General features: G+C 45.4%; 1 protein-coding gene across 2 annotated transcripts in view; it reads right to left on the reverse strand.

Annotated features, from left to right (window-relative positions):
* MACROD2 (mono-ADP ribosylhydrolase 2) overlaps nucleotides 1-25,041 on the reverse strand; it is a 3,123,444-nt gene that overhangs the window by 2,924,098 nt on the left and 174,305 nt on the right. For both annotated transcript variants that reach the window (XM_063918531.1, XM_063918530.1), the window contains exon 3: nucleotides 9,988-10,080. In XM_063918531.1, the coding sequence (XP_063774601.1) occupies nucleotides 9,988-10,080 (93 nt within the window). The remainder of the gene's footprint in view (nucleotides 1-9,987; nucleotides 10,081-25,041) is intronic.

Raw genomic sequence — 25,041 nt, forward strand, 5'->3', positions numbered from 1 at the left:
ACCCGAGAGTGTGGGGACTTCATCCAGAAGTCTTCCAAAGGATTGTACACCATTGGGAAAGGCCACAGGTGGACATGAAGGCGTCCCGCCTCAACAAAAAGCTATAAAAGATATTGCGCCAGGTCAAGGGACCTTCAGGCGATAGCTGTGGACGCTCTGGTAACACAGTGGGTGTACCAGTCGGTTTATGTGTTCCCCCCTCTGCCTCTCATACCAAAGGTACTGAGAATAATAAGAAGGCGAGGAGTAAGAACGATACTTGTGGTTCCGGATTGGCCAAGAAGAGCCTGGTACCCAGAACTTCAAGAAACTATATATCAGAGGACCCATGGCCTCTGCCGCTCAGACAGGACCTGCTGCAGCAGGGGCCCTGTCTGTTCCAAGACTTACCGCGGCTACGTTTTGATGGCATGGCGGTTGAACGCCGGATCCTAAAGGAAAAGGGCATTCCGGAGGAAGTCATTCCTACGCTGATTCAAGCCAGGAAAGATGTTACTGCAAAACATTATCACCGCATATGGCGGAAATATGTTGCTTGGTGTGAGGCCAAAAAAGGCCCCAACAGAGGAATTTCAACTAGGTCGATTTCTGCATTTCCTACAAGCAGGAGTGTCTATGGGCCTAAAATTAGGCTCCATTAAGATACAGATCTCGGCTCTGTCGATTTTCTTCCAGAAAAAATTAGCTTCAGTACCTGAAGTTCAGACATTATAAAAGGAGTACTGCATATTCAGCCCCCAGTTGTGCCTCCAGTGGCACCTTGGGATCTCAACGTGGTGTTGAGTTTCTTAAAATCACATTGGTTTGAACCACTAAAAACCGTGGATCTAAAATATCTCACGTTGAAAGTGGTCAAGTTATTGGCCTTGGTTTCGGCCAGGCGTGTATCAGAATTGGCGGCTTTGTCATATAAAAGTCCTTATCTGATTTTCCATATGGATAGGGCAGAATTGAGGACTCGTCCCCAGTTTCTCCTTAAGGTGGTATCAGTTTTTCACTTGAACCAACCTATTGTGGTGCCTGCAGCTGCTAGGGACTTGGAGGATTCCAAGTTACTGGACATAGTCAGGGCCTTGAAAAATTATGTTTCCAGGACGGCTAGAGCCAGGAAAATTGACTCGCTATTTATCCTGTATGCACCCAACAGGCTGGGTGCACCTGCTTCTAAGCAGACTATCGCTCGCTGGATCTGTGACACGATTCAGCAGGCGCATTCTGCGGCTGGACTGCCGCATCCTAAATCAGTGAAAGCCCATTCCACAGGGAAGGTGGGCTCATCTTGGGCGGCTGCCCGAGGGGTCTCGGCTTTACAACTTTGCCGAGCTGTTACTTGGTCAGGGGCAAACACGTTTGCAAAATTCTACAAATTTGATACCCTGGCTGAGGAGGACCTTGAGTTCTCTCATTCGGTGCTGCAGAGTCATCCGCACTCTCCCGCCCGTTTGGGAGCTTTGGTATAATCCCCATGGTCCTTACGGAGTTCCCAGCATCCACTAGGACGTCAGAGAAAATAAGATTTTACTCACCGGTAAATCTATTTCTCGTAGTCCGTAGTGGATGCTGGGCGCCCATCCCAAGTGCGGATGTCTGCAATACTTGTAAATAGTTATTGCTAACTAAAGGGTTATTGTTGAGCCATCTGTTGAGAGGCTCAGTTGTTTTCATACTGTCAAACTGGATATAGTATCACGAGTTGTACGGTGTGATTGGTGTGGCTGGTATGAGTCTTACCCAGGATTCAAAATCCTTCCTTATTATGTCAGCTCGTCCGGGCACAGTGTCCTAACTGAGGCTTGGAGGAGGGTCATAGTGGGAGGAGCCAGTGCACACCAGGTAGTCATAAATCTTTCTAGAGTGCCCAGCCTCCTTCGGAGCCCGCTATTCCCCATGGTCCTTACGGAGTTCCCAGCATCCACTACGGACTACGAGAAATAGATTTACCGGTGAGTAAAATCTTATTTTATAAGATTCCAAGAAGTTTGGGTCTGCTCACCTTAGTTCCCAAATACATTTAAAGGTGCTTTAAATGTATTTGGAAATGAGGGTGTGCAGACCACCCTCTCGATGAATGTTGTATATTTGGAAGGTGGTGACTGCCTTATATTTGGCCTAACACCCCACCCATCTATCCTTAGGTGTTTTTAACATGGTTCCTATCGGTATGACTTTTATTTCAGAGGCACATAATAAGTCCTAAATTAAAATGATAAAGTGCTAGTGTAGGTCTCTATCTGAAGAGGTCGTGGTAGATGGGCATCCACTATTTAATCAAGATGTGCACTTAGAACCTCAAGTGTACTCTAAAAGTCTCATTATAAAAAAATTGATATTTTTTTTTACAGAGTTTAGTATCTTTCATACTCTATATGCACTATACATGCAACTTATGTATAGATATGTGTGTGTATATAAGTTACTCCTCACCTCTACGGGGGGAATTCAAGTGTTTTGCGCGCCAGCGTCCACTAGATGGCACCCGATGGAAAAATGCAAGTTTCCCTCTGTGTGAGCGCGAACAACAGCCAGTGCTGACAATACTGTTATGCTGTTCCATCATCTTGATGAGTGACTAGTGCAGTGGTTCCCAAACTTTTTACAAGCACGGCGCCCTAGAGCATCAGAATTGTTTTCACGGCACCCCTAGGCCAAAGGTTTCTTATTGAGAAATTAAGAAAGAAATATTAAATTAAGTAAATTGTGCTTATATGTCACCCTTAGGGTCAATTGTGTGGTGAGGGACAGGATTTGCCTCTGTTTGTCCACACATGTTATGATTGGCAGCCCCCAGCACTGGCTTTGCCTATTACATTAACCATAAATCATTTTAATTGGTCCTGGACCACCAACCCGAGGCACCCCTGCAAGTGTCCTGAGGCACCCCAGGGTGCCACGGCACACAGTTTGGGAACCACTGGACTAGTGTCATATATATATATATATATATATATATATATATATATATATATACACACACACACACACACACACACACACACACACTTATTTTATTTTTACATTTTTATATTTTTTTACATTTTTACACACACAGCTACTTGTACTACTGTACTTTAATTATACAACTGCAAGACTATCAAATTCCAAAGACTTTGCTTTTCTATACCATATCACCTCTAAAGTTTCAAAATGATGTGTGTGCGAGAGTGTGTTTGTTTATGGTGATAGGGTCCATTTATTATGACACTGCATCTATTTCACTGAATTCATCATACTAACATGAGTTCATAGTGATCATCATGTTCTGCAGCTCCAAATGTCAAGTATATAATGCAGTCTCCTATGTGCAGCCCTTCAGTAAAAAATCTGCATAAACCACGTAAAGTAAACGAGAAGCAACATTCTACCATGGAACCCCCCCCTTCCCCGTTGGCCCATGCAAACTGTGTGGCGGCCATACTTGAGCACAGAGATCTGTCTGCTTTTGCAAATGAATGCAAAGTGGCCATAGTGCTATAGCAAGCTAACAACCTGTCTGAGCATCACCATCCCATGAATGCCAAGGTGCTTAATCGAATATGTACCGAATTAATGTCAGAATCTCAAAATCTACTCTGTAACCACTTCATTACAACCAGTAGCACACTATTTTAATTCCCTCTAATATGGCATGTGTTCTTTATCAATTTTTCCATTAAAAAAAGAGATGCATATTTTTCATGTCTGCCGTGATGGAATGACTAAGCCCATATTCAGCTGAAGTGTTGACAGAAACATTTGGATGCCTGAATACTAAAGAGGGAACTAGAAGATATTTCTGCATTGCAGTGTGCGGTGACAAATAAACTGACAAACAGACTGATTAACTTTGCTCCATCTCACATTATGGTAATAGAGAGCAGGTGTAAACGTTATCAGACAATAACATTGCAACACAAAAATGATTATGCAGCTTAATCACTGAGAGAACCAACGGGATAATACACTTTCCTTAGACATCTGCAGGATGCTCTACAACTATGGCGGAGGAACGGAGGACTAACCCAATTGCATTTGTATAGGATGGTTATTGTGTTTGAGGAGCCATGTGGGGCGATGGTTCAAACAGCTGTCAGCTGGGTGGTTTAATGCTGTTCTGCCATGTTGTTAACACTACGAGTTTTGTTTTCGTTGTTTACTAAAAAGGCAACTGCGCTGTGTATTAATTGCATCCTGGCTGTTGTATTGTTTCAGAGCCCAATGCATTTCAATTGAAGGCATTGTTAAGTATAGCAGATAGCAAACTATGAGGAAATAGGGAACATATATATGGGACAGCAACAAAACAATGCCTGCCTCCCAACTGTCCTGATTTCTCAAGCAGGCTGGAAGGTTGGGAGGCATGTGCTATTGATTGCCGATCTGCATAGCATTACAGTGGTCTTACAGGAGTGGAAGGAGACTGGAAGTCTATTGGAAGTCCTGGAAATGATCACCGGATGGATGTGGCCATGCCCCAAATATTTAAATAGTGAAATAATGTTGGAGGGGTGACAGTTTATTGGTTGAGGGTAATGTAAAGTCAAATACAAGCCATCACATCTCCATTACTCTTTTCAGGCACAAACAAAATGGGTGGTCTTCAGGTTGCCGGCGGCTGGGCTCCCGACGACCACCATACCGACGCCGGAATCCCGACCACCGGCATACAGACTGGATTCTCTCTCTTGGGGGTCCACGACCTCCTTGGAGGGAGAATAGATAGTGTGGCGAGCGCAGCGAGCCTGCAAGGGTCTCACTTGCGTTGCCCAGCTGTCGGTATGCCGGCGGTCGGTATGCCGGCGGTCGGGATTCCGGCGCCGGTATGCTGGCCGCCAGGAGCCCGACCGCCGGCATCATATACTACACACAAAAAAATGTATGCAGAAGCTTGCTTTAGCTTTCAAACTTCATGGTAATCTCTCAAAAGCAGGGTCCTCTCTACTGTCTCTTGTCTTCACTCTTTTAGGTTTGATTAGTTTTTCTATTACTTGCTATACAGTCTGTTTTATGGGGCTCCACAATTTTAGGGCAACTTTTAGTTCTATGAAAACAGGTGCTTACCTAAACTGCAGGAGGTCATGGAAAGTAGCTGGTAAGTACTAGTCTTAAGAGAGAAGTTCCAGGAAGGAATAGTGATGGCAATCATTGATTTGGCTATTGACGGTCGATGGTGTTTCACTATATGTAATAAGCCATCGATGGTTAGGTTATGCACAGGCAGTACGTGGGCATGCACATAGCGGGATCGGCAAAAATACAAATGACAGTGAGGGGACTAGAATTTGTGGCTTCCAGAAAAACAAAAAAGGTCCTTGTACCTAGTACCATTGAGAATCATCAGACTAAAAGCACTGAATATGTGATATAAATGTAAGGTCCCTGCACTGATGGCAACACATAGCAAAGCCAATGTTTTATTACTATTATTTTTTTAATTGACTTTCCGGAGATATTTTGGACAATACTCTGACTTAGAACAGATCCAAAAAAAAAAAAAAAAACAATAATGCTCTTGAATATCCCCAAAAGTGTAAAAGATGAAGTGGCTTAAATGACAGTGGAATGAAATAGGGTAAAACTGTAACAAGAGCATAAAAGGAAATGATGGAGTAATGAGGAAGGCAAAGGTGAAATCAGAAGGGAGGAAACAGTGAAATTATGATGACAAATGTGAAATTAGAAGTGGAATTATGATAACATGTAAGTGTGCAGAGGAGAATGAAAATGATGAATGCTGGAAGAATAAAGGGAACATTTCCCCGCCATTCCCCGGTTATTTACGATTACAGAAAATACTAGCAAGAAGCACAATAAACATGTCGCTCTATTTTTGTATTGCCTTTCAATGTATTTCTTTAAAATTGCTCATGAAATTGATTTGCTAAGGAGCTTGCACAACCTGTAAAGTGTATTGGCACGAAGCTATAAAGACTGCATCCACATTTCTTGATCTCACGCACATATACTTTAACATGTGACCAAATAAAGAAGGTACTTCAGAGACACCAGGACACAGTGTTTCACAACTCAAGAAACACTGAACCATGGGGCGGGGAGGTCAGAGAACAGGGGCAAACTGGCAGTGCTATTATTACCCAGGGCCCTCTGATATGAGGGTACTGTCACAGTCACCCAGACGCTGCAGTCTATTAGAGGTACGTTCCGTGCTGCCTCTTTTACTGCTGGCCAACAGCTGCTGTGCACTAGGGGGTAATTCAGACCTGATCGTAGCAGCAAATTTGTTAGCAGTTGGACAAAACCATGTGCACTGCAGGTGTGGCAGATATAACATTTGCAGAGAGAGTTTGATTTGGGTGGGTTATTTTGTTTCTGTGCAGGGTAAATACTGGCTGCTTTATTTTTACACTGCAAATTAGATTTCAGTTTGAACACACCCCACCCACATCTAACTCTCTCTACACATGTTATATCTGCCCCCCCTGTAGTGCACATGGTATTGCCCAACTGCTAACAAATTTGCTGGTAGTTTAACAAACTAATCAACTCTATAGAATGTTTTCATTAATCAAGAGCTAATAGCATAAAAGTAATAGCAAAGTAAAAAGTATAATATATTCCCAATACACTACTCCAAAACTGCAAATCACAGGCCTCAAGGTAATGGCTGCCGAAGTAAAGTCTAGTAGAAAACTAGATGACACTTTCTCCAAACAGCAAATCACAGGCCTGAGGCCAGTACAGGTGATTGGAGGTGGAGTATTTAGTGGAAGGTTACTATACATGCAGAGGTGTCACCGAGTGTGGTGACACCCGGTGCGCGCCCCTGATCTCCTGCCGCGATCGTGGCAAAAAGGGGCGTGGCCTTGTACTTAGGGGCGTGGCTTCGCAGGGATCCCGGAATCTCACTCTGGGGGCGTGCCCAGCATCTCTGGGGATGCTGGGCTTCCCCCAGAGCCAGTCTCCAGTCTCCGTCCGCTGTCGGCTCCTCTTCTGTGACAGGAGCCGGGTGCTGTAGGAGACTTTCTCACTGCAGCACCTGGTTCCTGTCAGTGCGGAGGAGCTGACATTTGGTGTCACCCTCCTCCAGGCGTCACACCCGGGTGCGGGCAGCACCCCCCGCACACGCCTTGTGACGCCACTGTATACATGGATTACTATAAGGAAAAGTCAATTTGAAACATTGAAACAAACTATTAAAGAAAAAAAATGCTTCCAAATGCAAACTGAATCTAAACAACAAATCACAATTTGTTCATCAGCATTTGTTTTCTTTGGTGCACTGATTTGCCTGTTTTAGAGGTGACACATCTAGTCATAGATAGGTGATGTATGTAAGGATATAGAAGACGCTTGACTGTGTTTGGCCACAGCTTTCACAATAGGCATTCTAATGCATGGAAAAGCAGTAGCAGTAACAAAACTTCCAAATAAAGGCTGTGGTCTGAGTCTTTCCTTACCGCTGCCTGTTTTATATAGCATGGTTATTTATATTTTTCCCTTTATGTGTACACACGGTGAGATAAATCTGTAAGATTTTGACTATGTAGTCAAAATCTTATGAAAAGTTAGTGCATATCTCAAGGTGTTATGCAGCTTGCGATACAGATTCGATCCCGATGCGCGCTCCAGAGGGTCGGTATCGTAAGGCTAGATAGTCAAGATTGACTTGCCTGCACAGTCTATGTAGTGTACTATCTAGTACAAAGTATAGTGAAAATTTGCACTTAGTCAAAATCGTACATAGACAAAATCTCAAGCACAGTCAAAATCTGTGCTATCTGCGCTCTGGGGGAGTTCAAGGGAAATCACATAGTCAAAATCGGACATAGCAAGAATCTCACCGCGTGTACACACATTTAGAGGTGATGTTTTCTTAAAGATTGACAAATATTGTTTACATTTGGTCTGCCCATTCTTACACATTACTCCCCCTTGACCTCTTCTAAAAACAAATGTTAAAGTACTATGAATTGCCAACACGAATACTAGGATGCTCCTGTTATTCCAGACTGTTCCATGACTGATTTACACCAGAACAGGAGTTAAACGGCTTAAAATTGTAACTACCACTACATTAAGTGAACGTACAATAAGACACAGAAATGAGGGACGGTTACCTTTACCACGCAGTTTTAATAAAAGACTAGAATTTTTTTTTTTTTTATTAAACCAGAAAAAATGTTCAGTAATTATTGTAATAGCCTCTCAAACACACCCAGTCCCTTGAAATATCTAAATTAAATTATAGAAGATTTTAGATTTGTTTTAAACCAGAAAAAGATGTCTTATTTGGGTGCAGCTCCCTCAGACAAAGTACAGCATTTTTGGTCAGCTAAGTTTGCAATAACAGCATTGTCTCTGCCCCTTATGCACAAGATATATAACCCTTCAAATGTGTACACGCTGCACAGTAAGAGCAGTTCAGACTCTCTAACAAAATCAGGAGCACAATATATACTACAGTGTAGATAGACAACTGTGCAGCTAACATACACAGGAGGAGCCTCTATAGCTGACTGCTTGCCAGTGTCTGACAAACATGCACAGGAGGAGCCTCTATAGCTGACTGCTTGCCAGTGTCTGACAAACATGCACAGGAGGAGCCTGTATTGCAGATTGATTGCTAGTGTCTGACAAACTTTCACAGGAGGAGCCTGTATTGCAGATTGATTGCTAGTGTCTGACAAATATTCACAGGAGGAGCCTGTATTGCAGATTGATTGCTAGTGTCTGACAAACATTCACAGGAGGAGCCTGTATTGCAGATTGCTTGCTAATGCCTGATCCCCCCACCCCCACACACAGAATAAAGTTGCCTTTTTCTTCTCCACCCACAAAACTCTGTAATGTTGACTATTTCAGCACAGCTACATCCAACAACCTTTTCCATGCACTCCGCTATCTCAAATGGCCCCTGAAATCACAAGGGACAGACTCCCAAATCCAAAACATGCAAGATACAAGATTTTGGGGAAACGTATGTTTTGCCCTGTTTTGAAAACCTAATTTGGCAGGTGGAATCAAGCCATGACTCGGTACCCCAAAATTCAGTTCTGTCAGAATCATCTGAATCCAACCCGCTCATCTCTATTGAAAACATTAAAATAATAAAGCCCCTTAACTGAATTAAAACTAAAAAAGCCATGAAGCTACACGTTCCTTGGGATAAAATAGTATTGGTAGCAGAAAAAGTGAAAATGTAAAATACTCAAACATCTTACAGAGCAAATCCATGGGGGGTCATTCCGAGTTGTTCGCTCGCAAGCCGTTTTTAGCAGCTTTGCACACGCTAAGCCTACGCCTACTGGGAGTGAATCTTAGCATAGTAAAATTGCGAACGAAAGATTCGCAATATTGCGAAAAGACATCTCTGTGCAGTTTCTGAGTAGCTCCAGACTTACTCGGCATCTGCGATCAGTTCAGTGCTTGTCGTTCCTGGTTTGACGTCACAAACACACCCAGCGTTCGCCCAGCCACTCCTCCGTTTCTCCAGCCACTCCCGCGTTATTCCCAGAAACTGTAGCGTTTTTTCCCACACGCCCATAAAACGGCCTGTTTCCGCCCAGAAACACCCACTTCCTGTCAATCACATTACGATCGCCTGAACGAAGAAAAAGCCGTGAGTAAAATACCTAACTGCATAGCAAATTTACTTGGCGCAGTCGCAGTGCGAACATTGCGCATGCGCAGTAAGCGGAAAATCGCTGCGGTGCGATTAAATTTACCGAGCGAACAACTCGGAATGACCCCCCATGTACAGTATCATTAAACGAAAAAGGCACGGAACCATCAAATTATACACTTAACTACAATGTGTAAAGTACTAAATCAAAATATGCACAAAAGTCGGACGAAAAATAAAACCATTAAACATAGGCGTTAGACTTGTAGTAAAAAAAAGTTTTTTTTGATTGGTGACTTTAAACTCTTAGGTTTAGGATAATAACAGAGTTACGGAATATACAAGAACTCCGACAGATGTAGCTAATACCTTTATTATATTTACAGCCAATTAACAAGATGTGCAAATATAGGCCCAAGCCAACTTACCTGCATTTACGATGACATCTACTTCAAGCTGGGTGATGTCTCCTTTGTAAAGAGACACTTTGTTGCACAAGCTGTTTACTTCTTGATTTTCATCTGTAAAAAAGGAAAGATTGACTTGAGTTAAAAAAAAAAGTGTAAAACCAAAAACAACAACAAATAAAATGGAATAGTTTCTGGGGCTAAACAACAACAACAACAACAAAAACAACAACAATTCCTTGCCTCTGAAAGATTGCAATGCCTTCTGTGTCAGATTAGAACATAGACCAAAAATGGTTATATAAATGATAGTGGCCTAATAAAGAGGATCACATAGAAAGCATTACAATACAATGTGCTTCTGTTAAGAGAATATAATGAAAGTGATGGGCATTATTAAGTGGATACCCTATACTCATACTACCCCTCTGCAAGGGGGCAGCCAGGTCAGCACAGCAGGGGGGCATGGTGCGCATGAGGGGGTGTGGTATGTGGTGAAGTTATATAGGGGCGGGACAGGGGGCAAGACCACACGATCACGTCATCATAACCCTATCCCCTCCATGCAATGCTGAGTATTAATGGCGTTGATGGGCAGGGTGTGGGGCCACAATGACGCAATTCGAGTCATCAGACCCCTGGACCGCCCACTTTGAACAGCGGCATCAGGGAGTTGCGTTGGCAACGCGGGGAGATGCAGGGGGGGTCTGTGGGCAGGTGGCCGGGAGCGCCACCTGATTTTTGGGAGCCTCCCAGTGGTTCCTGGAGAGTGGGCAAGTATGCCTAAACTAGTTAATCACTCTCTTAAGCCACGTTTCTGATTATTCAACAAATTATGTGAGCTAGCCATCGAAGAGAAGTTTAATGATAATATTGATAATAATGAACCCAATAATGTTCCATTAATATTAGACAAGCTTCACTGACTTAAAAAAAATCATTACTGTATTCTCAATGAAGTATCAAAATTAAATATAAATTCACACACACACACACACACACACACACACACACACACACACTATATATAAAAGCGAAAATTTGTCCCTCTGTCTTTCTATACAAAATCTACAGTTTACAAGCGAAGATCGTGAAATTTGGCATACAAGCGTTTTAAAACACGGCGGAGGCAACTAAAACAATTTGAGACAGCAGCACGGAGTATATCAATGTACTAGAAAATTGGTACACATATGCCTTACAATCTGGGAACAAACACTGTGGGGGGGGGGAGACCCCCCCAGCACCCCTAGGGATGAGGCAGCAGCACTGAGTATTTCAGCAGACAGCATAACTCTGAAATGCCTGCAGCAGTTTACAACAAACTTGGTAAACATATGACTTACACTCTGGAATCAAACACTGTGGGGGTCAGACACCCCTAACACCCCTAGGGTGGGACAGCAGCACAGAGTATGTCAGCAGACAGCAAAACTGTGGAAGGCCTGCAGCAAATTACACCAAACTTGGTACACATCTGACTTAAAATCTGGGAACAAACACTGTGGAGGTTAGACACCCCTAGTACCGCTAGGGGTGTGACAGCAGCACAGAGTATTTCAGGAGACAGCATAACTCCCAAATGCATGGACCAATTTACAACAAACTTGGTACACATATGACTTACCAACTGAGAACACTGTGGGGGTTAGACACCCCTAGCACCCCTAGGGGTGAGGCAGCAGCACAGAGTTTTTCAGCAGACAGCATAACTCTGGAATGCCTGGAGCAATTTACCCCAAACTTGCTACACATATGACTTACACTCTGGGAACAAACACCTTGAGGGTAACACACCACTAGCACCCCTAGGGGTGGGCCAGCAGCACAGAGTATATCAGGACATGCTTGATAAGTCAATGATGACAGGGCCAGTGACATGATGTGAGGAAGGGAATGCAGGTAGCACAAACCCACACACAGAGCTATATAGTGGAAGTAGCATGGACCCCCCCAGCAGCACAGAGTATATCAGAAGATACATGTCTAAAACTGTAAAAAACAACAACAACAAAAACGATAATTTCACAGGGGCACTGACATGATGTGAGGAAGGGAATGGAGGCATCAGGAAGCCACAGGCTGAGAGTTGTATAGTGGGAGAAGCAGGGTCACCATCAGCACAGGGTATATCAGGAGATGAGTGATGTATCAGTGAGGACAGGGCTGCATGTGACAGGGGCAGTGACATGATGTGAGGAAGGGAACTGAGGCAGCAGGAAGCCACAGACTGAGAGTTGTATAGTGGGAAGAGCAGGGGTCCCTTGGGGGACCAAAAAGGGGTCCGGCTACTACACAAAGTGCGTCAGGGAATCAAGATATGCCTACATACTAGATCTCCAACCAACGTAAATCTACGAACAACTATCATTCTCATTTACCATCCTCATTCCGTAGCGAAGCACGGGTATTCAGCTATCTACAATGTTATTTGTACTGTGTGTTTAATACTTACATTTATTTTTGTAAACAGACATTCTTAAAATCCCGAGCAGCGCCGGGTACTCCAGCTAATGTATGTATATTATATATATATATACACATACATATATATACACACACACACGTACATTTCCATACATACACACACACGTTTGCATGTGGTCCGACTGCAATGTGGAAGGACATTGATATAAAAGCTGCGAATAAGTAACACTTAACTTTAGTATCAGTCAGAAAGAAGTAATACTAATTCTGCAATAGCGTCAGAATGCAGATGAAAAGAGTTCCTACAGATAATTAACTGTGTACTTGTCTATGATCTTAGTCACTCATACAAAGGAGATACTGCGATGATTGTAATGTCAATTGTTCCTATGAAGAAAATGTCATCCTGCTGGGCTGATATTTTTCCTCTCAGTCAAGAGATAATAGAGAAATGTAGGAAACCTATTTTGTGACTTGTGTATTTTGCAAATTCAGTCCCCAGTTACCAATTAGTGTATACTGATAATTTATTACACTGTAACTAACCTGCTGCTTCTCCGTAGTGGAGGCACCGCCGCTGAGTCTTTGTACGAAAATATGCAAAGGCTGCAGGAGGCGTATTGTGTAAAACAAACGCTCACCTGTGGCTTCTCTGTTCTGCTGCTGTGTACAAAGACGAAGCATCGGATCAACATTGCAGCCATAGCGCCAAGCATCGGACACCTCAGTAACCCTGCCCGAAACTGCTGTCACGGCCACGTTTTCTGCAACAATCACCCTTCCCATCCCAATAAGCTTGCAGCATGTCAATCAGGCTGCAGCGTTTGGGGCACCATCACTGCGGCTGCAGCACATGCACAGTCCCGAATACATTGGTCAATCGTGACTGATCCAGGCCTGGGTTCAGGGCTGAATCACCCCCAGTGTTCCTCAGAGCTCCTCTGTTCCTGCACTGGAAAAAGCTTATTGTGCACAATTGAAAACCGGGCGCGAGCGAAGGGCCAATAAGAAGCTGCGAGCTCTGTGCTGGCACATTCCTCTTAGTGGTCAGTATTGACACACCCTCATAGGCTGTACTTACAGAAAAAGAGGAGCCCCATGGAAAACTGCTTCAGCGCACAGTTCCTGGGGTTCCACAAATAAGTTATTGAATTTTAATAATATAAAAACAAAGATCACGTAACAATTCATGTCAATGTATCATGGCATCACACAAAAACAAACAAGAAAAGCTTGGCTGTGTACAAAACTGAATAATAAGCACCACATATCAAGACAAGGAAATTGAAGTATGACCAGTCTGTGACTGCACTGGCTACACTGTGACTGGAAGTGCTGTCTGCCAGTCACCCGCAGGACATGCAGTCCTGATGGGAGGTGTTTCCTCGCTCTGGGACGGCCAGTACGGGTTGCGAATAGCAGAGAGCGTGCTTCCAGTGGTAAACCACTCCCTACCTTTTGGGCAGCACTCCCCAGTTTGCTCTAGGCCAAAGGTTCCCAAACGCGGTTCACAAGGCACCCCAACGGTCCTGGTTTTAAATGTATCCATGCTTGGCCACAGGTGACTTAATTAGCACCTTAGTCAATTTGATTTAGCCATCTGTGCTGAGCCATGGATATACCTAAAACCTGGAATGTTGGGGTGCCTTGAGGACCGCGTTTGGGAACCTCTGCACTAGGCTGCAGCTGATGCAGTCCATAGAAGCCAGTGTCTAGTGCATGCGCGGTCCCCTGGTTATGCATGTGCGCCCGTCCATGCACCTGCCAGATCAACTGCACAGGCAGCGGGACCAGCATGGCGGCTGGCCGGGCCTCTTCTCTCCACCAGGAAACACCGGTATGGCAGCCCCTCCTTCAGAGAGGTAGGAGCGCCATACACCACAAACAGTATTGAATCAGTCATGACAAAAGACACCAATACTGGCATAACAATAGTAGAGGAAAATGAAATTCAATACATGAAGGTAAATACAAATTTATGTATGGTCCATGTAATTTAGTACATGAATACTTAAAATCAAACCCGTGTGTGTGTGTGTGTGTGTGTGTGTGTGTGTGTGTGTGTGTGTGTGTGTGTGTGTGTGTTTAGGGGGGGGGGGTACCAGCAAGGTGCTGGAAATGCTGCTTTAAGCAATTTAATGTAAACTCTTTCACCTGTGGATCAAAGTTAGAGCATACTTGCCTACTTTTCAGAAAACATTTCAGGGAGAGTGTGATAGTAACACCTATTAGCATGGACTAGCACTGCTACATCTGAGACGCATGTCATGAAAATGACTTAAGGGGGGTACGCATGGAGAGATCCGTGTTTAAAAGCTAAGCAATCTGACTAGATTGCTTAGATTTTAAAGCACGGATCTGCCGTGTGTATGCCCCCCAGCGATAGCGATGCGCGGCCCCGCACATCGCTATCGCCGGTGCTAGATTTAGCCTGCATGCAGGCTCAATCTAGCGGGTCGCTCACTTCACCGCTGTGTGAAGTGAGCGCCCCCCCCATCGTCGCCCCCCCTCGCTCAGCACATCGCGCTGTGCTGAGCGGGGGGAGAGATGTGTGCTGAGCGGTCTGTGTTAAGATCGCTCAGCATACATCTCTCCCGTCAGTACCCCCCTTTACATCCAAATGTAAATGAGCCCCAAAGTTTGTAAGATGTACTTGTTGAAGAAAAGACACTGATCTTTTTCAGGAATTGTGTTTTACAAGAGCTTTCATATACTGTAAGTGGCCACGAGAAACCTTATTTAAAATGCATAATGCATATAGCCATAGGGATCATTGTGCCTTAAAACCAATGCAGGGAAATGGCACTGATGAGCCTATTTGAATGTATGTACTGTATCTCTAATTTACACCCCCCCCCCCCTGGAATGTAATAGCTGCATAATGTGGTTAAGGTGCAATCAGGGAGATTGCTGGTCTATTCAGGGAGTGAGGGAGATTGCTACTATTTCAGGGAGTCTCCAGCAGAATGAGGGAGGGTAGGCAACCATGAGGTAACCTCTGAAATACATCTTCATGAAAATGCCGATAAAATGTACTTCGGACCTACTGTAATTCAGAAATTCAGCAAATCCGATTGTTTACGCACATCACTGATGTTTGTCTATCTGCGCATACGGGGGATCTATATTGCACGTGTGCAGATAGGTGTCTGTAACGACAGTCGTAGTGCCCCCTAAGCCGCAGCATAATTTACATGCTGCAGGCTCAGAAGGGGCAGCATTACAGAAAATGGGCTGTATCATTGGATGCACGCATACAGAGCCGGACATAGGCATAGGCAAACTAGGCAATTGCCTAGGGCATTTGATATGCCTAGCGGCATCATCAGCTTCTGCTGATTAAAATGATATGCGGCATGCCTATATTCTCTATGTAGCATTTCATATGCAGATACAGCCACAGTCTCACACAGTATATTGGCATGCTGCATATCAGTTTAATCAGCAGAAGCTGCTTGTGCATCCTAGCCACATAGCAATGCAAATAAGATGCATTTTCATTAAAAAAAAAGTGCCCGACGTTAGCATTGATGCAAGATTTGTGAGGACACAGCTGTATCCAAGCAGAGGCAGAGGTCACAGTGTTAGTGGAAGTGTGAGTGCTGTGTGCATGTGAGTGGGTTGGTTGTGCAGTAGTGTTCAGAATATGTGTAAGGAGCATTATGTGTGTCATGTAAAAATGCATTAATAATGTGCAATATATGTGTAAAGGACCACTATGTGTGTCATTATGTGTATAAGGGCATTAATAATGTGCGGCATATGTGTAACAGGGTACTACTGTATGTGTGTCATTATGTGTATAGGGACACTAATAATGTGCAGTAAATGTGTAGGGGGCACTATGTGTGTCATTATGTGTATAAGGGCATTAATAATGTGCGGCATATGTGTAAGGGACATTATGTGTAAAGGGGCATTAATAAAGGTTGTCATAATGTGTAAGGTGCATTATGTTTATAAGGACATTAATGTGTCTCATATGTGTAAGGAGCATTACTGTGTGGAATTGTGTATAAATGCATTACTAATGTCTGGCATTATGTGTATAAGGTGCTCTACAATGTGTCGTTGCAAATAGAAAGGGCACTACTGTGTCGTCTAATGTGAATAAAGAGCAATAAGGTGTGGTGTAATGTGAATAAGGAGCAATTCAGTGTGATGTAATGTGAATAAGAGGCTCTACTGTGAGGAGTAACGTTTATAAAGTAAAGTGATACTACTGTGGGATGTAATATGAATTATGGACACTATCGCAAGATAAAATGTGAATAAAGTTGCAGTACTGTGTGGCGTAATTGGAATTGGGGTTACTATTGTGTGGCCATGCCCCTTCCCAGCAAGAAGATGCCCCTTTTTGGGCTGTGCGTCAAATGTGCGAACTGTTCCTATTTAAAATATAGGGGGTACAATGACTGCTATGGGTGAGGGGTGATGGTGCTGGAAAAGAGGTGCAAGGTCAGAGGCAGAACCAGCGGTGGTGCTAGGGGGCACCAGCCAAAATCTTGCCTAGGGCATCATATTGGTTAGGGCTGGCTCTGCACGCAGATAATATGAAGCTTGAATGACAGACTCTGACGTTTGGGGGTGGGCGGAGCTGTGCTGCGTTCCCGAAAACGGTGATCGTGTTAGCTCAGTTTTCTGGGAGTGGCTAGGTCAGGGCCTGTGTGTGAATAGCTGAAGGTTACTAATATGGCCGATGGTCACACAGGTGATCCGATGCTGCGACTTCAGACGCAGCAGCGAAACGTGGAAGCATGCAGGAGGTGTCTGTTTACTCAAGATACCTCCTGCAGCATTTTGTATTTTTGTACAGATAGAAAAGTATCCACCTGGCAATTTTCATGTATGCATTGTTAACGCACTTTATAATTAAAATAGTTGCATTTGTGTTGTTTTTTTGTTGTATGCAATGGTCAATAATACTGTATAACGGTTGTGTATGCTTTATATAAACTAAGAAGGGAGGGAGTTTGAGATGGTTGAAGGTAGACGGCCACATCTCCAAACACTGGTCACCTTCCCCCATATCAATGGTGACACCCCTGACATGCTGGTTATACCTGCAGCAGTAGATACAATTGGCCCTTTATAAATGTAAACTCCAGGGCCATCTGGACCTTAATCCGCCACTGGTGGGGTCACAGCTATGAAACCATTCAACGTAACATTCTAAAATTGAAAACACTGTGTTAAGAGTTTAGATAGCAATAGTGTGGAATTCATACCTATCAACAGTGCCGATTTCTGGCTACACAGTGGGAACTGAATGCTAGGAATATATTATCATCTTTTATTTTTATGGCACCATAAGGGGTCCGCAGCAGATTACAAAGTACATAAACACTATGAAAAAACACAAGAGGTTTGGGGGGTAATTCAGAGATGATCGCAGCAGCAAATTTGTTAGCAGTTGGGCAAAACCATGTGTATAACATTTGCAGAGAGAGTTAGATTTGGGTGGGTTATTTTGTTTCTGTGCAGGGTAAATACTGGCTGCTTTATTTTTTATGGTTTTGACAAACTGCTAACAAATTTGCTGCTGCGATCAACTCTGAATTACCCCCTTGGTGCCACCATAAGTAATGGGGAGGAGATGATAGTAAAAGTGAGGGAAGGAAAGAAGGAACATGAGGGAAAAGGGCCCTGCTTGTGAGAGCGTACATTCTAAACTGGAAATCTGGCAGCAGTGTGGGTGGATAAGGGATGCAGCCTAATCTTTCCTGATTTTCCAACTGTGAATGATGTTACGAATTTTACCAATTTAAACTACTTTTATTGTGTCTTCATGTACAAAAAGGAGATTTATGGTAGACTTACCATGGTTAAATCTCTTTCTGGGAGGTACATTGGTTCCACAGGGAAACATCGGGGTGTAGAGATGGATCTTGATCCAGAGGCACCAACAGGCTAAAGCTTTAGACTGTCCCAGGATGCACTGGGGCCTCCTCTATAACCCCGCCTCCAGGAACTGTGAGCTCAGTTTCGTTAACCAGTCCATTGCAGTAGCAGCTAAAAGAGAAGGTAGATGTTAGTCACATAGAACCACGTTCTCACGACAGGAGAAGGGACTAGCGGCTAATGCCACACAAACCCATAGACGCTAGGTGCGTCAGGGCGGGCACCCTGTGGAACCAATGTACCTTGCAGAAAGAGAATTAACAATGGTAAGTCTACCATAAATCTCCTTTTCTGCAGCGGGGTACATTGGTTTCCACAAGGAAACATCGGGGATGTCCTAAAGCAGTTCCTCATGGGAGGGGACGCGCCGTACCGGGTATGAGAACCCGGCGTCCAAAGGAAGCATCCTGGGAGGTGGAAGTATCGAAGGCATAGAACCTAATGAACGTGTTCACGGAGCACCACGTAGCCGCCTTGCACAACAGTTCAGCGGACGCGCCTTGGCGGGCCACCCAAGAAGGTCCAATAGACTGAGTAGAATGGGCTTTGATAGTAGCAGGAGCTGGGAGTCCAGCCTGCACATAAGCTTGTGCAAACACCATTCTAATCCATCTGGCCAAGGTTTGCTTATTTGCAGGCCAGCCACGTTTGTGAAATCCAAAAAGTACAAACAGGGTACCTAAACTCCTGATAGAGGCAGTCCTCTCCACATAAATACGGAGAGCCCTTACCACATCCAAAGACCGCTCTTTGGAGGACAAATCAGAAGAGAAAAAGGCCGGAACTACAATCTCTTGGTTAAGGTGAAAAGATGACACCACCTTAGGCAAATAACTAGGGCGAGTTCTAAGAACTGCCCGGTCATGGTGAAATATCAGAAAGGGAGGACGACAGGAGAGAGCGCATACGTCTGACACCCTCCTAGCAGAGGCAATAGCCAGTAGGAACAGGACCTTGACCGTGAGCCATTTAAGGTCCACAGACTCAAGATGTTCAAATGGAGACTCTTGCAGGGCACTCAGGACAACAGACAGATCCCTTGGAGCTACAGGAGGGACATAGGGAGGCTGAATCTGTAATACACCCTGAGTGAAAGTCTGAATGTTAGGAATAGACGCAATTTTTCTCTGAAACCACACCGATAAGGCAGAGATATGAACCGTGAGGGAGGCCAGACGAAGGCCTAAGTCTAGGCCTTGTTGCAGAAAAGCCAGAAGTCTGGAAGTACTGAATTTGTAAGCATCGTAATTCTTAGCAGCAAACCAGGTGAAGTAAGAATTCCAGACACTGTAATAAATCCGCGCAGATGCCGGTTTGCAGGCCTTCAACATAGTTTGGATAACCGCCTCAGAGAATCCTTTCGCCCTCAGCAGTGAAGCTTCAAGAGCTACGCCGTCAAAGCCAGTCTGGCCAGGATCCGGGTAGACACAAGGGCCCTGAATGAGAAGGTCTGGGCATTGAGGAAGTATTTCTTAGGAAGAAGAGGACGCTCTATCGATAGACCCTGCAGGTCTGAGAACCAATGCCATCTGGGCCACACTGGAGCGACTAGAAGTAGTATTGATCCTTCTTGTTTGAACTTCTGCAGTACCCTGGGCAGGAGTGACACTGGAGGGAACACGTAAGGCAGCCGAAAGTTCCATGGAATTGCCAGTGAGTCCACGAACGCTGCTTGAGGATCCCTGGTTCTTGATCCGAAGACCGTAACTTTGTGATTGTGTCGAGATGCCATTAGGTCTACATCTGGTAGGCCCCACTTGTCCACTAGGAGTTGAAAGACTTCCTGATGAAGACTCCACTCTCCGGTGTGCATGTCCTGACGACTGAGGAAATCCGCTTCCCAGTTGAGGACTCCCGGAATGAACACTACTGATATTGCTGGCAGATGGCGTTCCGCCCAACAAAGGATTTTGGACACTTCCATCATTGCCATGCGGCTTCTAGTGCCGTCTTGGTAGTTTATGTATGCCACGTGGTGGCGTTGCCTGACCATACTTGAACAGGACTGTTCTATATCAGAGGCAGGGCAAGACACAAAGCATTGAACACTGCCCGCAATTCCAGAATGTTTATCGGGAGGAGTGATTCTTCCTTGGTCCACCGACCCTGGAAAGAGTGTTGCTCCAACACCGCACCCCAACCCCTCAGACTGGCATCCGTAGTCAGTAGGACCCAGTTGGGGATCCAGAAGGGACGGCCCCTGCTCAATCGTTGGTCCTGTAGCCACCAGGTCAGCGACAGACGAACCTCCAGAGTCAAGGAGACCATGTGAGACCTGATCCGATGAGGCAGGCCTTCCCATGTGGACAGGATTAACCTCTCAGAGGGCAGGAATGAAATTGAGCGTACTCTACCATGTCGAAAGCTGACACCATCAGGCCTAGTACTTGCATCGCCAAGTGTATCGGCACTCTGGGGCGAGAGAGAAAGTATCTGATCCTTTCCTGAAGCTTCAGGACCTTCTCCAGAGACAGAAACAGCTGTGGACTGTGTGTGTCCAGCAGTGCCCCCAGGTGCACCATGCTTTGAGCTGAGACAGGCGAGGACTTCTTCCAGTTGATGAGCCACCCGTGGGCTTGGAAGAAGTTTACCGTCACTTGCAGATGACTGAGGAGGACATCGTGGGAGCTTGCCAGAATCGGCAAGTCATCCAGATACGGTAGGATCCTGACTCCCTGGCGACGGAGATGAGCCGTCATCACGGCCAAAATCCTGGTGAAGATCCGAGGAGCCGTGGACAATCCAAACGGCAGAGCCTGGAACTGATGTGTAGGTTGCCAATAGCAAACCGCACATATTGCTGATGCAATATGGCAATAAGTATATGCAGGTAAGCATCCTGTATATCCAGGGATACCATATACTGTAGTCTCCGGGTTCCATGGCCAGTACAATTAAGCACAGTGTTTCCATACAGAACTTGGACACTCTCACAAACTTGTTCAGTGATTTGAGGTGGAGCATAGGCCGGAAAGACCCATTGGGTTTCGGTACCAGAAACAGGGTTGAGTAGTATGCTCTGCCTCTCTGGGACAGAGGTACCAGCACCACCACTCCTGTATCCAGGAGGGAACACACAACCCAATTGAAGAGCTTGTGCTTTTAACAGATCCAAAGGGATTTCTGTGGTGCAAAACTGGTGAGGGGGACGTCTCCTGAAAGACTGCGTACCCGCGAGAGACAACCTCTTGAACCCATGCGTCTGAAGTGGTCTTTAACCAGACCTGGGTGAATCGCATTAGTTGGCCGCCCACCCTGGGGTCCCCCAGGGGGAGGCCCACCCAGTCATGCAGCAGGTTTGTCGTGTTTAGAAGCAGGCTGACGGGCGGCCTAGGATTGTTTTGCCTTGGGCTTAGTGGTTTTGGGAGCACAAGATTGTCTCGGGTATGTCTGACCTTTAGCTTTCCCTTGTGGTCAAAAGGAGCCTTCTGTGCAGTCACAATTTTATTGAGGTCTTACCCAAATAAGATGTCTCCCTTAAACGGGAGTACCTCCAAGGTCTTTTTGGAGTCCAGGTCCACCTTCCATGACCTCAACCACAGAAAACGGCGAGCCAGGATGGACATAGTCGACGCCTTGGCTGTCAACACACCCGCCTCAGAGGACGCCTCCTGAATGTAATAGGCGGCGTTGGTGAGGATATGAGACAGGTATTGTCTGGCATTGTCAGATATATCCTGGGGCAACTCATCCTCTAATGCCTGAACCCATGCTTCAATTCCTTTTGCAGCCCAGGAGGCTGCTATAGTGGGTCTATGCACAGCACCAGTATGGGAGTAAATAGACTTCAGGCATCCCACCACGCGCTTATCTGTCGGTTCCTTCAGTGAGGTGACAGTGGTGACAGGCAGAGTAGATGACACCACCAGACGGGTTACATGGGAATCCACCGGCTGTGAATTTTCCCACTTGTTAGACAACTCTGTAGGGAAAGGATAGCGAGCTACCATCCGTTTAGATAGGGAGAATTTCTTCCCTGGCGTAATCCATGGTTCTTGTCGTATGTCCACTAAATCGTCAGAATGCGGTAATAATGTTTTAGTTACCTTCTGACGTTTAAACTTATCAGGTTTTTTTTAGACACCGCACTGGAATCCTCCTCATCATCATCTGATATTTGCAGGATCTGCTTAATAGCAATCACTAGGTCACAATCATCAACCTGAGTTGTAGATTCCTCGTCAGAAGCAGCTGTGTCAGAGTCTGATGGGACAGTGTGCTCCCCGTCCTCTTCAGAAGAATCTTCTGAGAGATTAATGGATTGTGAGGAGGAAGTGGCCCGCTTAGATGACCCAGTGACACGAGAGTGGCTTGGGGCAGTCTTATGTCTAACCAAAGATTGATTCACTTGCGGCAACTGGGTAGACAAATTATCCACCCAAGGCGGATTTACCATAGGGACAATATGTGACTGTAATGGTATAGGAGGTCCCATAGCGGGCGTAAGGCGTGTCACAAGCGTATTTAACATAGTTGATAACGCTGCCCAAGGTGGCTTCTGATTGGTTACAGGAGCTGCGTACTGACAGGGAGATGTATGGCACACAGTACACAGACCACCATACAAAACTTCCCCCTCAAGCAAAGCCTTGTCGCATGCACTGCATGATGCAGGAGCGTCCTCGGATTTCCTGCCCTTTGTGTGAGACATTTTCAGTTATGCAACAACAGAGCGTATTAGTATGATACAGCCAGACAGAGTACAATACCTGCAAATAAATTCCCTAGTATGTGACCGCGGACACAGTACACAACACCAGCGAATAAGTCCGGTATTATGCGACTGAGTCCCCAGTACACAACACCAGCGAATAAATCCGGTATTATGTGACTGAGTACACAGTAGAATACACTTAATTGGTAAATACTGTGAAGTACTATATACGAGACCCTGACGCACCTAGTCCTTTAGGGTACAGAATACAGTGATAGACAAAGCTGGGATACACTGAAAGTGAAATCCACTCAGCAGGTACAGGCACACAAAGTCACAGTGACAATGCAGATAATTTTAGTAAGTCAATAAAACTGCACTGGACTAGTATGTGAAAATATATATAACAAAGCGCGGTCTCAGACCGGATATATATATCAGAATACTCGTACAATATATTCTCGCACAGGTACACTTGTTCTTAACTAACGCTGTCTTAATATCGACATGTAGAATACTTAAGTGTGTGTAAAATCATGGCGCTGATTAGGGAAGCCAATCCCGAGCCATTTTTTTCAATCCTGGGTATCGGGATTGAAAAATGGCAAATCCCGGGATACCCGCTGGGGACCCGGAAAGAGGAAGCAGGGCAGCGTTTGAGCGTCCTGTGGACGCTCAACGCTGATCCCTCAATCCCCGGGATTGGAGCTTCCAATCCCGGGATTGAATCCCGGACATTTTTGGCCCTAAATCCCGGGATCCCGCCGATCCCAATCCCGGGATTGGCCACCATAGCGCTGATGTACAAGCGAATTTACAAGGAAGACCTTGCCCTGCAGTCCCGGAGACCAGTCGAAACTATGCTTAGAAGATGGCGCCCAGCGTCTCAGTCAGGGAGTGAGGGAGAGTGTGAGGCAGCTCCAGGGCAGGAACACCAGCAGTAGATGGTGCCCAGAGCCGGGGGATGGGCTACAGGTCAAGCGCCGTCTCCCCTATGCTGGTCCTCACCACCTGGTACTATGGAGTCTTATTAAAGTGGACATTAGTACACCCGACCTGTACTCCTATGTCCTGGTGGATATAGTGGGGTCCCTGCTCGGTGACAGTGTCGACGCCAGCGTCGCAGTCCGCCTCCCTAGACTGCGATCGGAACACAATTTAATGGCGGGTCAGCATCCCCGCCGCAAGTACCTGGGAACTGAGCCAGCGGGAGTATGAGACGCCACTGGGGAGGTGACGGAGCCGCAGCACAGAATGTCACCCTGACATGTAAGTGCTGCGGCCCTTGAAGTCTTCAAATAAAAGCTTTTTCAGGGCTGCCCAGTGGAGCCCCCCTGTTAAGTGACCCGCTCTGCAGGGCACCAACTCGAAACTGAGCTCACAGTGCCTGGAGGTGGGGTTATAGAGAAGGCCCCAATGCATCCTGGGACAGTCTAAAGCTTTAGCCTGTTGGTGCCTGGATCAAGATCCATCTCAACACCCCGATGTTTCCCTGTGGAAACCAATGTACCCCGCTGCAGAAATATTGCATAACAAGGGCATTAATCACTATTGGAAGGGAAGTAGCCTTTAGGAGGGAAGGAATTCTCTGGGGTAGGAAATACTGCTTTGGAAACGTGATCATTTGATAAGAACAAAGCACAAGTAAAATACGTCTGATAGAGCTGGTGCCCTGAATGGCACACACCAGGGACTGTAAGAAATGCACAGAATTCCAGGACACACACCAGGGACTGTAAAAAAACACGCAGAATGCTAGGACAAGCGCGCTCACACAGTTTGCATATCCTGCAGCCCTTGTCCATATTAGTCCAACATCCAGCATTAAAGGGTTTATAATATTAAGCGTTACTGTTGCTAAGAGAAGGGTGAACTCTAGCTAACCAGACCTTGTCTTTAATCCTGTCATAGCAATGTGATACAATACTCCTTACATTTAGCCCTGCTAACCCTAAAGCTTTTATCTTCTTTACAAAACATCCCTCTGGGAAAAGACTGACAGGCAATTTCAGCCACCACCAGGAAAAAAAAAATGAAATTCAATCTAAAAACCAGAGGGACAAAGCACGGAGAGGTCTGAGCTGCCAGTATCT

This window comes from Pseudophryne corroboree, chromosome 4 (assembly GCF_028390025.1).
Source record: "Pseudophryne corroboree isolate aPseCor3 chromosome 4, aPseCor3.hap2, whole genome shotgun sequence".
Lineage (NCBI taxonomy): Eukaryota > Metazoa > Chordata > Amphibia > Anura > Myobatrachidae > Pseudophryne > Pseudophryne corroboree.